The 16,283-nt window shown below is 41.9% G+C and overlaps 1 protein-coding gene across 2 annotated transcripts in view; it reads right to left on the bottom strand.

Moving 5' to 3' along the window:
- The window catches only part of LOC121553487 (adenosine kinase), a 40,536-nt gene extending 25,651 nt beyond the window's left edge, over positions 1 to 14,885 (bottom strand). The window contains exons 1-2 of one of the 2 annotated variants that reach the window (XM_041866621.1): positions 14,683 to 14,885; positions 206 to 280 (exon numbers count right to left, since the gene is read on the bottom strand). In XM_041866621.1, the coding sequence (XP_041722555.1) occupies positions 206 to 280; positions 14,683 to 14,789 (182 nt within the window). In that variant the 5' untranslated portion in view covers positions 14,790 to 14,885. Of the gene's footprint in view, positions 1 to 205; positions 281 to 1,883; positions 2,006 to 14,682 lie in introns of those variants that run through there. The other variant, XM_041866622.1, reaches the window with a different exon arrangement.
- Positions 14,886 to 16,283: the final 1,398 nt, after the last annotated feature.

Raw genomic sequence — 16,283 nt, 5'->3', positions numbered from 1 at the left:
ACGGCACCATGGTACGAATGGAATTGGCCTGAGACAACACTTTTTGAGTGAACTACTCTTTTAATATAATAATGCAACTACTCTGCACTTGTTTGGTGCACATCAGAATGTGGATAGTGTTCACACCTGTACAAACAAACCAAACATAGGGGGTACAAACGATCTAGCTGTGAAAGCCACCTAAGCCCCGTACCCAATGACTCACTTATCCAGGAAGTCCTTGTCCACGACGGCTGAGATGTCCAGAAGGGGGTTCCCCATCCCGAACAGAGAATTAGGGCTGTAAAACACACACATACAGATTAATATCAATCACATTACTTTTGTATTGTTACAAATCATCAGAAAATGGTGGAATAACAGTCTATGCGTTCCATTGACCGCATAGATATGTGTACCATTCACGCGACGGCAGGATAATAGGTAGGCCTAAACAGTCTGGCGCGCTACATAACGTCAATAGGTGAGAATATGGACTGTGAACACAGATGGTGTTAACAGAGATGTGATAGAAGACCTATATTCATTCATGCATCATCACATGACATATTTCACTTAAAGGCACCATCAGGAGGACAGCAGTGTGTGTGTGTGCACGCATGCTTGTGTGTGTCTTCCAGGGATGAGTTGAACACAAAGCTTGATTTTGTAACAGTTGTAGTCTTGTGACAAGCGTTATCCCAAATATGTTTCTAAACCAACATCTCTCCTACCCACCTCTCCTCCCCCTCTGGGACCCAATAGTAAAACAGAACTGACTTGAACAAACAGACCTGCCTGCGTGTGTGTGAGAGAGTTTCAGCTGCGGGTCAAAAGACTGACACTGCTGAGGGACACAGTGTCAGAGTGATACGCATATTAAATCAGGCTTCAGTACACACACACACACACACACACACACACACACACACGGCTTAGGTATAATATTCAAGACCAAAACAAATAAAAGTGGACAGGCTGTGCAGGGTCAGGGTGAACCTTGTTGAACTCTCTCTCGCTACTGTACATCTGGGGTGTATTCATTAGTGCACACTGCACACCATAGCGAAATGTTTTGCAACAGAAAACGTTTTGCAACGAAAACAAATGTTTCTTGATGGACAAGTTCAGGTTATTCCCCCCCTGTTTTGACTGTTTGCTTCCTGCATATAGCCTTGTAGAAAGTGTGAAAATGTATCAGGTAACACGATCCTCCAACGGAGACGTTTCTTTACAAGTGCCTAAATGTCCTTTTATCTACTGTACTTTTTGTTTTTGTTTTGCATACATGTGTATAAATGACATAATGTATAATAACTGATACTAATGTATACTATAGAGAATAAAATGTATTATAGATGACGCTAAAGGAAATATGCACCATGTTTGATTATGATTGTTTTTGAGTGTCTCAAAACTCTATTTGAGTGGTCCATAATGTAGTTTAAAAAAATCTGTATTTTGTATTCTCAATTGTATCATTGTGGAGTGACACTTTAATAAAATGTTCTAACTTACTCTAGCCTTCATTAATACACTATGTTAATAGGCCTCTAGGGAGTTGGCCCGTTCTTAATAAAATAATGATCAGTGTTTCACTGACGCCCCACCCTTAATGCACACAGGTTCCTACTGAACAAGCTCTCTATATGCTCCCTTATGATTACAGTGGTGAGCCAATTTCCCTACCACCATACCAGCTACACCATTATTTCAGCATCCTACCATCCACTAAACAGACAACCACAACCTACTATCCACTGAACAGTCTATGCATAGTCTATACCACATTTGCATCCTACCATCCACTATATAGACCAACACCTCAGCATTGAACCATGCACTGTACAGACTATATAACACAATGCACATCAGGTCCTCTCCAAAGTCTAGTGTGTCCTTACCTTGCTGCTGGCATGGTGTACGTCTGTTTGTCTCAGAAACAGTTTAACTCTGTGTAACAGACCTGTTGGCCGCCTCAGACTAACCAGCCAAAAAGGACTCTTCGTCCCCAAACCTCGGGTTTCAACCTCCCTTGATGAATGCTTGAATCGATTTTCGTCTGAAAGCCCGACCCCTCCTTTCGAGCTGGTCTGATAGGCTATGCGAGAAGAGGGAGGGACAAAGTACTGCTGTCTGGCTCTGTGATTGGTGAGCTTCACTATTTTGTCTCCATGGGGCTCATTATTACAGCGTAATGTGTGAGACAAATGTGCACAGATATCATATTCAGACACTTTCCCGATAGGAGAACTCCCACACAAAGTATCAGAATAGCTAACGTTAGCTGGCTAAATTAGAGGGATATGTTTGTCTTTAGAAAATAGCGTATAATAATGATGCAACGATTCAATTGTGAACACGCGGGAGGCATGCATGCATGTATTTACTAAATAACGGTAGGCCCTTTGTTCAAGTCGTTATCAGACCAACTCCGAAGACACATTTTCTGTAATTATAATTAGCTGACGTTAGCAAGCCTAGACGCCGAGCTAGCGGTGTGAGTAGCTCCCGATGACACGACAGTGACATTGAACTTGTGTTGAGGAAAGCGCTACTCAGCCTCAGACTAAACATTAGATTCGTCGGTGCTTCAAGGATTTACAGTCACAGACAGACCGAGACTTTGGTGACAGGGTATTGAGCCCCTACCTCTGACCCCTAACCCACTATGATCGCAGATAACTTCACATGCTGACTACACCGGCCACGCGCGTGCGCATTTTGATTTTGACCATCCACATCTTATGTGATCAGGACATGCAGGTTGAAATATCAAAACCAACTCTGAACCAACTATATTAATTTGGGGACTGGTAGAAACACATTTAGCTTGCTACCTTGCTGTTGCTAGCTAATTTGTCCTGGGATATAAACATTGGGTTGTTATTTTACCTGAAATAAAATAAAAATTATGGATCTTTGTAGAATATCGACCCATTTTGAGCCACACAAAATCAAGCGTTCTCTACTCCCAACAATTAATCCACAGATGAAAAGGGAAAACCTAGTTAATTTCTATTAAGCTCTCCTTGTTCAATCTTCTTCTGCGAATTTTATATGGTGGTTGGCAACCAACTATAAGGTGCATTACTGCAACCAACTGGACTGGAGTGTGGACCTTGTTCATCTTTCAATCACCCACGTGGGTATATGCTCCTAAAAACCAATAACGAGATGGGAGAGGCTGGACTTGTCCTAACATCTATGTCCACAGATGATATTAAAGAAAATGTTTAGGGACGCAGAGTGATTGAGGCCAAAATGTTGATCAGTAGGAAAGAGGGTCAAAGAAGTGTAAGCTTATCAGTGATTAAGGTTTCAGAAAGTTTTGCCAGGAAAAGTACAAATAGGATTTCATAGTTTAAATGTTAGAGAATTTGTCCCATATGCACCGCAGTGTTTTAAATGCCAAAGCATGGGACACGTAGCTGCTCAGTGTAAAGGAAATAAAATGTGGCAAGTGTGGAGGGGAATATGATTACGGTGAATGTGGAAGCAATGTGAAGGTGCTGTAATTGTGGAGGTGACAACAGTGCAGCATTTGGTGGATGCCAGGTGCAGAGTTTCAGCATGATATAGATACAGTTTAATGCGGTGGGGGGTTGGGAAGTTTTTTGGGGGGAGTTTGTGGTAGAAGTTAGTAGGGATTTATTGGGTTTTGAATCATATTTTCATGGTAGTACAGAATTGGGCAAATCATTATTGATCGTACATTCCAGCACAGTAGGTGGTGGTATGCACTTTAAACGTTTGTTTGTGGACACCTATGATATCATGAAGAAGAAGAAGAGGCGGGACTTGCAGCGCGTCAAGCGTCTAAACTAGAACTAAGTTCTATTTTAGTGCCTGGCTACGCAGACGCTCGTTAACGCTCGCGAGAAGTTTGGATGAAATTATTGAATAACATGTGTAAATTGATTTTGCAACGCTCGCGCACACAACGTGGCTGGTGCATGTCAGAGCACGCACAGCTACATATCAAAATACACATGGGCTGCACCAGCCTAACAGCCCTGCTACACTATATAGCCATCGGGCGTCCGCCATTGCCGTCAGCCGTTGAGGAAATGCTTCCTTTGAAATCAATTGAGTACGTTTAAATGCACACTAATCATTTAATATTAAACTGATTATGGTAGAAGGCCGAGTATGGCATTAGTCATGTAAACACTGTACTCTGATGATCTGAAAATCGGCGTGAGGTCATAATTGAAGCAAGCATATGCCGATTAAAACACGCATACATTCATCCCATCTTGTGAATTGAAATAATGAGAAATGAAATTGATTTTGGTTGCATACAGTGAGGGAAAAAAGTATTTGATCCCCTGCTGATTTTGTACGTTTGCCCAATGACAAATAAATGATCAGTCTATAATTTTAATGGTAGGTTTATTTGAACAGTGCTCCTAATCTCAGCTTGTTACCTGTATAAAGAGACACCTGTCCACAGAAGCAATCAATCAATCAGATTCCAAACTCTCCACCATGGCCAAGACCAAAGAGCTCTCCAAGGATGTCAGGGACAAGATTGTAGACCTACACAAGGCTGGAATGGGCTACAAGACCATCGCCAAGCAGCTTGGTGAGAAGGTGACAAGAGTTGGTGCGATTATTCGCAAATGGAAGAAACACAAAATAACTGTCAATCTCCCTCGGCCTGGGGCTCCATGCAAGATCTCACCTCGTGTAGTTGCAATGATCATGAGAACGGTGAGGAATCAGCCCAGAACTACACGGGAGGATCTTGTCAATGATCTCAAGGCAGCTGGGACCATAGTCACCAAGAAAACAATTGGTAACACATTACGCCGTGAAGGACTGAAATCCTGCAACGCCCGCAAGGTCCCCCTGTTCAAGAAAGCACATATACAGGCCCGTCTGAAGTTTGCTAATGAACATCTGAATGATTCAGAGGAGAACTGGGTGAAAGTGTTGTGGTCAGATGAGACCAAAATCGAGCTCTTTGGCATCAACTCAACTCGCCGTGTTTGGAGGAGGAGGAATGCTGCCTATGACCCCAAGAACACCATCCCCACCGTCAAACATGGAGGTGTAAACATTATGCTTTGGGGGTGTTTTTCTGCTAAGGGGACAGGACAACTTCACTGCATCAAAGGGACGATGGACGGGGCCATGTACCGTCAAATCTTGGGTGAGAACCTCCTTCCCTCAGCCAGGGCATTGAAAATGGGTTGTGGATGGGTATTCCAGCATGACAATGACCCAAAACACAAGGCCAAGGCAACAAAGGAGTGGCTCAAGAAGAAGCACATTAAGGTCCTGGAGTGGCCTAGCCAGTCTCCAGACCTTAATCCCATAGAAAATCTGTGGAGGGAGCTGAAGGTTTGAGTTGCCAAACGTCAGGCTCGAAACCTTAATGACTTGGAGAAGATCTGCAAAGAGGAGTGGGACAAAATCCCTCCTGAGATGTGTGCAAACCTGGTGGCCAACTACAAGAAACGTCAGACCTCTGTGATTGCCAACAAGGGTTTTGCCACCAAGTACTAAGTCATGTTTTGCAGAGGGGTCAAATACTTATTTCCCTCATTAAAATACAAATCAATTTATAACATTTTTGACATGCGTCTTTCTGGATTTTTTTGTTGTTATTCTGTCTCTCACTGTTCAAATAAACCTACCATTAAAATTATAGACTGATCATGTCTTTGTCAGTGGGCAAACGTACAAAATCAGCAGGGAATCAAATACTTTTTTCCCTCACTGTATGGCCTCGACTATACACCACTGGTTATTTTACTAAGATTTATGAAGTCAAGAAGCTACTACTACTAGCTAGCTACATTAACTAGCTAGGCTCACAATGTAAACAAATGCAACTTGTGTAATTAGAGGGTCATTTAGTACAACCACTAGCAACAATTTAATGAGTACTTGCAAAAAACTGGACCAAAGCTATTGTACTTATGCATAATCGATTAATTTCCCCTACAGTAGGGGAAAATACAATAAAGCTGAAGTGTAAAGGGTTTATCAGAGTCCAAAACGTGTATGTGTATGCACATACGTGTTCTAGAATATTGGTCATTTGGCTTTCATAGTCGTAGTCGTGGCGACAGAGCGGACTCCAATGAATGTTCACACAGAGTGTATAAAGGGGAACATTGTAACTTGCTGTTGTTAGGGATATGTTGAGAATTACATGATGAAAATGTATTTATGAGATAAGATGATAATTAATACCTTTATACAAATTGTTTTTAGTAGCTATTTTGGCTATTTAGAATTGTATAAGAGTAGCCTAGTCAGGCACATGTAGCACTTCATCTTGAATCACTATGTAGGATAAGTAAGGGATAAACGCCGGCGTTCTGTACATTACCTTGGAGCCGAGTCCCTTTGCAGAGTTCATTTTTCCAAGGTAATGTACAGAACGGAGGTGTTTATTCCACTTATACCACAGTTGCCAAAGAAAACAATATGAAAGCACACATTTACTGGTATAAATAATTATTTTTCGTTGCCATTTCCATAAGTTAATTCATACTTTTTCGTCTTTTGGTTCGATCAGTTCGATATTTACAGACGCGATCCAGTTGTTCATTCTTTATGTTCGGTTGCCATGCTCAGTGGCAACATTCTTAACCCTTGCTTGCTGCTAGCTAGCCAACTTGCTACGGCTACACAGTCACTACCTCTGCAGCCAGAATAACAGCAAAGTTTATTCCCTTGCGTTTGTTTAAGCTGGTTGTCCCGCTTATACCACAGTTGCCAAAGAAAACAATACTAAGCACATTTTTACCTGTATAATTTTGTTGTTGATATTTTCATTTACATAAGCGAATTCAAACTTTCTCATATTTTGGTTGCTAGAAACGCAACCCAGTCGTTTGTTCGATTAGTTCAATATTTATGGACGCGACCACGTTGTCCGTTCTTTATGTTCCGTTGCCATGCTCGCTGGCAACATTCCTATCCCTTGCTTGCTAGCTAGCCAGCTAGCTACGGCTAACACAGTCAAGACCTCTGCAGCCAGAATAACAACAAAGTAGGTGTTTTCTATTGACATTCATTACGATACATCCATAACAATGAGCTGATACTGCCCGATTTTGTCTGGCATAGCTAGAAAAGTTTGCCTTCTCGTCAGGAAACTCGTCAACACTGACTGTTAATTAGGAGGAGATCGCATTGCATATCAAAGACTAGGCTAGAAGCTAGCTAAATAGTTTGTTGCAAGCAAACCTGCCAATATGACAACCCCAAAAAAATACCTGTTGCTGAAAACAGCTGGTCCCTAATTATTGTTATTTTATTGTGTTACTTTTTAACTTTAGTTTATTTAGTAAATATTTTATTAACTATATTTTCTTAAAACTACATTGTTGTTTAAGGGCTTGTAAGTAAGCATTTCACGGTAAGGTATACACCTGTTGTATTAGGCGCATGTGACAAATACAATTTGATTTGATAGCATAGTGCCACTTGTGTCATGACTGCAGCAGTAGGGACCAGAGAAATTCATGTTCATCACTCACCACATTAGGTCATCATCAGATGCTCCAAAAAAATAGGTCTCTGGAAAAACAAATCTAATCTAGCTAGCTAAATTCTTTCCTCGTTGGACCTGCGTTTACAATGTATCCAATTTCAGTTTGTGTAGTTGTGGGTTTAGCTTTCTGTAACTTTGTAGCAAGTACAGTCTGCATGTGTAGACACATACTGCGTCATGATTGCAAGGTGTCCTGATATCTTTTCCAACTCTCCGGTAATCTGGTTTTAATGTGCATTCTAGAATGCCCTTCTAGCCAATCAGAATCGAGTATTCAACAATGCTGTGGTATAATGAATAGAATTTCTTCAAATGTTATTGTAGCCTGATGCACTACTTTTGTCTTTCATTTATTAGTCAGTTTCTCCAAAATGCAATGTGTTCACCAGTTTTAAAATTACTATATATTATTATTACTAAATCTAACAATTGTGTTTTGTAGAGCATCCATCAGTCCTCAAAGAAGTGCAGGTGCTTGGGAGGGAAAGGAAAAAAATGTTGAGTAAGCATCAGTCACCTATCTTACTCATCCCTATTGTGCATACAGTATTGTGAATGGCAGAAGTAATTCTTACATTCACAATACATATGAGATAGTTGAAATTGACCTATCCCTAATCCTTTTCCTCCCTCATTTCCATGATTTTTATATTAACTAGCCAACTGTGAATAGGTGCATTGTGAATAACATAAACACGTTTAAAAACATTAACAAGGATACATTTATTCTCATTATTGGAAAGGTGACCTCATGCCTGAACATACGATGTATGATAGGCCTATATGTTTTCTATAGGATGAACTGGAAGAGGGCTCCAAAATCCAAATAAATAAATAAAATTTGTGGCAAGGCTCAACCCCAAAAAGGTGTTGGAATTGATGGGTACCCTCTATAGCCGAGAGACTATGGCAAAATCCTCACTTACAGGCAAGAAGGCCAATGCCTTTAAGGACCATGAAGCAAAACCTTAACTCTGTCCCACACGGGTCTCTGCCCTCTACTGTAAATTTAAGTTCAAAACCTTTCAGTCTTAGCTTAAAGATTGTGTTTTCTGCATGCAGGGTCACCAACAACAAAATGTAGCCTACACAGATGTGTTTCAACATACAAATAGCAGACCTGTCAACATTGGGAAATGTTTTTGAATAACAGCGCAACCCCCTCCGCTCGTTCTCCACCATTATGATACTCAATAGCTAGTAGTGCACATCAAAATAACTTTGGCAGTTAAATTCCCATGTACCGAATAGAAAATACAAGGAAATGGGTTTCCATCGCATTTTCAAGTTACTGATCGTTTTCTCCCTATTTTCTGCACTCTGGTCTTTGCACATGTGCTCTAGCCAACAGCTCACAAATACCGTGCTTTAATGGCGTGCCGTCTGATTTTTTTTTAAAAAACGTGTACCATCTTTAAAAAAAATTCCACCACCATTTTCGGATTTTTCAGACAACTTAGGATGTTTCACAACCTTGCCTCAACGCGGTGTGCAACATCCTAAATTGTCCGAAAATCTTTAAATGGTGGTGGTAAATAGTGTTTTATTAAGACAGTATACATATTTTTCCAGTTTTTTTCAGACGGCCCGCCATTAAAGCTAGTTAAGGAGGGAAATGATGCCTTTGCAGCCTGAATGGAGGATTCTTTATGTACGAGCCGGCCCACGGGGGACAGGAGTGTATTAACGGCTGGGCACATCAATCCTAGCGCCCACTATCGGCTGCCTAGGCTAAAACAACATATTGCATGACTCCAAGTTTACTTCAATATGATGGTTATTATATCAATATTTGCACATAAAGGTGTTTCCACAGCCAATTCTTGCATAATAAATTTTACAGACACAAAAAGATCCCACCTTGTCTAGCCTATTTTGTTTTGTCAACATTTGGAAAGTTTAAGACAGTGTAACATGTAACCACGCCAGCCCCTCCACATACGGCTTCTTCACCTGCGGGATCGTCTGAGACCAGCCTCCCGGACAGCTGATGAAACTGTGGGATTGCACAACCGAAGACTTTCTGTACAAACTGTCAGAAACCGTTTCAGTGAAGCTCATCTGCGTGCTCGTCGTCATCGCCAGGGTCTTGAACTGACTGCAGTTCGCCGTGGTAACCGACTTCAGTGAGCAAATGCTCACCTTCGACGGCCACTGGCAAGCTGGAGAACTGTGGTCTTCACGAATGAATCCCGGTTTCAACTGTACCAGGCAGATGGCAGACAGCGTGTATGGCATTGTGTGGGCGAGTGGTTTGCTGATGTCAACGTTGTGAACAGAGTGCACCATGGTGGTGGAGGGGTTATGGTATGGGCAGGCATAAGCTACGGACAACGAACACAATTGCATTTTATCGGTGGCAATTTCAATGCACAGAGATACCGTGACGAGAACCTGAGGCCCATTGTCTTGCCATTTATCACCTCATGTTTCAGCATGATAATGCACGGCTCCATGTCGCAAAGATCTGTACACAATTCCTGGAAGCTGAAAATGTCCCAGTTCTTCCATGGCCTGCATTCTCACCAGACATGTCACCCATTGAGCATGTTTGGGATGCTCTGGATCGACATGTACAACAGCTTGTTCCAGTTCCCTCAAATATCCAGCAACTTCGCACAGGCCACAATCAACAGCCTGATCAACTCTATGCGAAGGAGATGTGTCGTGCTGCATGAAGAAAATGGTGGTCACACCAGATATTGACTGGTTTTCTGATCCACGCTCTAACTTTTTTTTTTTAAGGTATCTGTGACCAACAGATGCATATCTGTATTCCCAGTCATGTGAAATCCATAGATTACAGCATAATGAATTTATTTCAATTGACTGATTTCCTTATGTGAACTGTAACTCAGTAAAATCTTTGAAATTGTTGCATGTTGCGTTTATATTTTTGTTCAGTGTATTTAGAAAATTGATTTCTGTTACGAAAACATGTATTTCACAGTGGCAGTGGTGGGTAAAATCACTGGGGAAGCCAAGCCAGAAGAAAAAGCTATATTACAACCTGTGTGTTGTGATAAATGCATTGTTTGCTCTATAACCTGTTAGTTCATATGCCTTGTGACTGTGATATATAGGCCTAAGGCCGAGACATTAACAAGACACAGTGGCAGAATAAATTCAACCACACCTTTTTTTCATAAGAAAACCAGAGAGCAACCTCTGTCTGGTGAAGTCCACAAAGCATATTGCATGTAACAACCAGTTATATGACCTACAGCATGGCCAAGCAAGTTAATGTTTCTGACATTTTTGGACTCCTAAACAACTATTGATTTAGAACCACGGAGAGTTACCGCAAGTCGCAAAGAAACCAGGAGCTGCCTCCACTACTCCAGCACCATTTCAACACTATCAATCACCTATGCTTAGTCTAATACAGTGACAACTAAAAGATACAAGGACAACAACAACGAGATGCAACAATTTAAGTTGTTTCTGTCAATGACGTATTTCTCGATGTGATAGGAATGAAGCCAAATCCAAACTGGCTTCCCTTGACACTCAGTTTAGCTCAACGATGATTGACTATTATTTTATACTTAATTTTTTTATCAAGGGAGGCCAAATGCTCGCTGGCTTGCTTCTCTTGCATTCAATGCTACGGGCGGCAACAATGTCATACTTTTTATGACCAGACAGAATCAGATAGATGGCCTACACCTACAGAGACAGAGGGGCACTGTTTCGCTCGCTCTGATGCTTTCACCGGTGAGATACATTCAGCCTCTTGCGAATTGAAGGAAGATTATGAAAACACAGAGACGAAAAATACATTATTTTCAATTTTTTCTTTCTTTCTTGGTCAATTTTTTGGGAAGCCTGGCTTCCCTTGGCATCCATGAATATACAGCACTGGTATTTCAAAGTCCTCTGAAATATTTTTTCTGCATTCAAATGGCCTAGAGGAGTGTCCCGGTTTGACAGTAGGCGAATGGCATACTGGGACAGTCAAAATGTCAATATTCTAAAAAGGTGTGAGTAGTAAGGAAACCATTTAGTCATTTTGACTTACAATTACATCCCATTACAAAATATGTTGTAATGAGACACTGAATATCCTTCCTTAGTTTTTTATAACCTTAACATTATTTACCTCAGAACCCTGTCATTTTCCATACCATGACTCTAGAGACACGTGTCATTACACGGGATGCCATGCCCACAATGATGACAGCACACCTATTGAATCCGTTTTTTATCATCACATGCTTCCTCACTAACACACAGTCATTGATTGTTGGTTATGTTATTGTACACATGTAAAGATATCCATTACAAAGCTTAAGTGTCCCACTTAAACCAATACTCACCCACAGATAACGAGGTCCAAGAACAACAATGAAGCCAAATCGTATAATCTACATTGTCATTGATAGGCCTATATATTTATTTATTCAGTAATTGAATCTTCTTTGCTTGATGAACTGTTCAATAATTATTTGAGGATAACACAGTGCCACGAACGCGGCCCACTACCAAGGACTCCCTTATCCATGGCCAACGTGAGTAAGACATTTAAGCGTGTTAACCCTCGCAAGGCTGCCGGCCCAGACGGCATCCCTAGCCGCGTCCTCTGAGCATGCGCAGACCAGCTGGCTGGTGTGTTTACGGACATATTCAATCTCTCCCTATCCCAGTCTGCTGTGCCCACATGCTTCAAGATGGCCACCACTGTTCTTGTACCCAAGAAAGCAAAGGTAACTGAACTAAATGACTATCGCCCTGTAGCGCTCACCTCTGTCATCATGAAGTGCTTTGAGAGACTAGTCAAGGATCATATCACCTCTACCTTACCTCTCACCCTAGACCCACTTCAATTTGCTTACCACCCCAATAGATCCACAGACGATGCAATCGCCATCACACTGCCCTATCCCATCTGGACAAGAGGAATACCCATGTGAGAATGGTGTTCATTGACTATAGCTCAGCATTCAACACCAAGCCCATCATTAAGCTCGAGGCCCTGGGTCTGAACCCCGCCCTGTGCAACTGGGTCCTGGACTTCCTGACGGGCCGCCCCCAGGTGGTGAAGGTAGGAAACAACACCTCCACTTCGCTGATCCTCAACACTGGGGCCCCACAAGGTTGCGTGCTCAGCCCACTCCTGTACTCCCTGTTCACCCATTACTGTGTGGCCAAGCACGCCTCCAACTCAATCATCAAGTTTGCAGACAACACAACAGTAGTAGGCTTGATTACCAACAATGACGAGACAGCCTACATGGAGGAGGTGAGGGCTCTGGGAGTGTTGTGCCAGGAAAATAACCTCTCACTCAACATCAACAAAACAAAGGAGATGATCGTGGACTTCAGGAAACAGCAGAGGGTGCACCCCCCTATCCACATCGACGGGACCGCAGTGGAGAAGGTGGATAGCTTCAAGTCCCTTGGCGTACACATCACTGACCAACTGAAATGGTCCACCCACACAGACAGTGTGGTGAAGAAGGTGCAACAGAGCCTCTTCAACCTCAGGAGGCTGTAGAAATTTGGCTTGGCACCTAAAACCCTCACAAACTTTTACAGATGCACAATTGAGAGCATCCTGTCAGGCAACTGCACCGCCCACAACCGCAGGGCTCTCCAGAGGGTGGTGCGGTCTGCCCAAAGCATTACCGGGGGCAAACTACCCACCCTCCAGGACACCTACAGCACCCGATGTCACAGGAAGGCCAAAAAGATAATCAAGGACATCAACCACCCGAGCCACTGCCTGTTCACCCCGCTATCATCCAGAAGGTGAGGTCAGTACAGGTGCATCAAAGCTGGGACCGAGAGACTGAAAAACAGCTTCTATCTCAAGGCCATCAGACTGTTAAATAGCCATCACTAGCATGTTAGATGCTGCCTATAGACATAGACTAGAAATCACTGGCCACTTTAAGAAATGGAACACTAGTCACTTTAATAATGTTTACATATCTTGCATTACTCATCTCATATGTATATACTGTATTCTATACTATTCTACTGTATCTTAGTCCATGCCGCTCTGTCATTGCTCGTCCATATATGTATATATTCTTAATTCTATTCCTTACTTAGATTTGTGTGTATTGGGTATATGTTGTGAAATTGTTAGATATTACTTGTTAGATATTACTGCACTGTCGGAGCTAGAAGCACAAGCATTTCGCTACACCCGCAATAACATCTGCTAAACACGTGTATGTGACCAATAAAATTTTATTTTATTTGTAATGTCAGTAGCCTATAGGCTATATAGGCGTATGAATCCATAAGGGATAAATGCCAACGTTCTGTACATTACCTTGGAAATAATGGACAACGCAGCGGGAAGAGGCAGAGCCGAGTACTATAATATTCTTATAATAAATGTCTATGATAAACTTATAGGATTGCTTTAGATTTTTTCTGTAAGGGAAAGGGTAACCTCACTCAAATCTACATTTCATACATTTTTCTCAGACCTCAAAAGTGGTCTCCTGATTTGGTTTAAGTATTGTTATGGACTTAGAACAGTGGTTCCCAACCTTTTTCGGTTAATGTACCACCAACTGAATTGTGCTCTGCCCAGATTACCTCTGAAGTACCCCCTCAAATGCATTTTACCAGTAGGCCTACGGTCTCATGAGTCTTCTCAAGTACCCCTTGTGGATAGGCCAAGTAGCCCTAGGGGTGCCAGTACCCCTGGTTGGGAACCACTGACTTAGAACATCCAAGTTTGTTGTTTTTCCATTTTTAAACAAAAGTGTGACAGAGCGAAAACCTGAACAAAAAAAAGGGAACATCTGAAACCTGTGGATTTCTTACTCAGTTGACAGCCTAACTTATCTGTTTCAATAGTAGGCCTACTATTAGCTTCTTGCAGAGTACGGCTTGACACCACTAAATAATGCTTCCACACACACAGTTAGCAGACAACACATGTACGCATTGCATAAACTAGCTAGCTGATGTTACATTCTTTCCATTGACGTTGTCAAGACTATGAATGAATGAATGAATGATGCTACAGTTTAAATGCTTGATCGAGTTCTCATTGATTCAGAGTTCACAAGTTAGCACCTCGCCTCAAGGTTTTGGCAAACATATAAAGCCTAAGCACGTGTACAGTATTTAACTAGCTAAAGCTAAAGCTTCAGACCAGACTAGTGTAGTCAGTAGCCATGCTCAGCAGATCTGCATTCAGCTAACTAGTTAGCTATAGCTACCCGAGTTTGGTCGGGGTTTTCTCTGGAGTCTTCTTTTCTGGAGTTTTCTTCTCCTTTTTCTCATCTGACAGTCGGAGTTTCTTCGCTCTTGGTTCGCCTGACGCCATGGTTCTGAAGGAACACGCTGCGACCTCCTTGAATAAAGATAGCTATCGTGGATATGAACCAAGAGGCAGATAGAGAGGGGGAAACTGGTATCAGAATCAACAGCCGGAGCCCAAATGTAGCTGCCCACAGACTGCGCCTGACCAGAAAGACAGTTACTTTGGTCAGAAGTTGATAACTTAGTTGTGCGCCCTTCGGTCAGAGCATGTTACACACAGATATTCACTCATGTCAAGGTTTCATGTTTAAAGGTTTTATGTAAAGTGTGTTTGTGCTGATAAGAGAGCATAAGTGTGCATGGTAAATCAGGCTTTTGTGTGTATTCATAGGTTGCACCTCCGTCACATGGCATGGCATGGTGTGACGGAGGTGCAACCTATGAATACACACAAAAGCCTGATTTACCATGCCATAGTGGCAGGAGTTGCTATATTTGTTTTTTCCTTCCAAATTGGGCTACTTTGAAAACTATGTCGCGGGTGAAAATGTGTTGGTCGTGGGTGGCGGGTTTTTGGGCTACTTCTAAATTGCACCGCGGCCGCTGGGCATTTATCTAATATATATATATAACTGTAACCTGCTGCTGCTGACAATCATCACTAGTTGAGAGAGTGTTGCAGCAGAGTCACGGAGCCAGAGCATCACGCGCGCACATCGTGACAACTTTTTACCAGTTGTAGGTATGCAATTTAGATTGGTCATTATGGAGACACCCTTTTTCCATAAAACATATTAAACGCGCTAGAACTGATATAACGATGACAACGCGTTGGAAAAGGACTTTAGGCGCACTAGAGCTCTAGATAAATTCGCTCAGATGGTTTAAAGTAAACTACATTCTAATGTCTATTTTTCCTATGGATAATCGAATCAAGCGAAGGGTTTTACTCGTGCTCAGTTCTAGTGTCTGGAGCGCTGCGTGAGTGGAAATGTGAAATGGAAGTTCTGGAACTCCCTCGCGTGCTTCTGTTATGGGAAAAAGTCCACAATTAAAATTACATTAAATGTGGAATGATATGCTACATTTGCATCTGTTGGCCATCAAGTAGGCTATTCATCAATATGCTAGTGTAGGCTACTGGAGTCTACCATTTGATACAGTACAACACAATACAGTACAATAACTGTTGAAATGACGATACCACTTGAGTCATTGCAAATCAATTTGTGCCACTTGTGTAGCCTACCCGGAGCTGGCAAACATATCTAATAAATAGCCTATAACTTCGTTGTTTGTTGTAGCCTTGTGTTATTATGCAATTGTTAATGGCCATGTTTAGTTAATTAAATGGGAAGTTATCAATTGTGATCATGGTCACAGCACTGTCGCGAATGTATCATTCTCCACTTATCCCTGAAATGAGATGTTGGCCTTTCAGGATCTATAGGCTACCTGCATCTAACTAAGTAAACCATGGCAAAGTTGAATTGCAATTTTAAACCCATATTTTAGTCAGTAGCCTATGCCTATTGAAAGAGCAAATAAGTCTCGCAAA

Source organism: Coregonus clupeaformis, chromosome 27 (genome assembly GCF_020615455.1).
Source record: "Coregonus clupeaformis isolate EN_2021a chromosome 27, ASM2061545v1, whole genome shotgun sequence".
Classification (NCBI taxonomy): domain Eukaryota; kingdom Metazoa; phylum Chordata; class Actinopteri; order Salmoniformes; family Salmonidae; genus Coregonus; species Coregonus clupeaformis.
The sequence above is the reverse complement of the archived record's forward strand: the minus strand, read 5'-3'. Positions and strand labels throughout refer to the sequence as shown.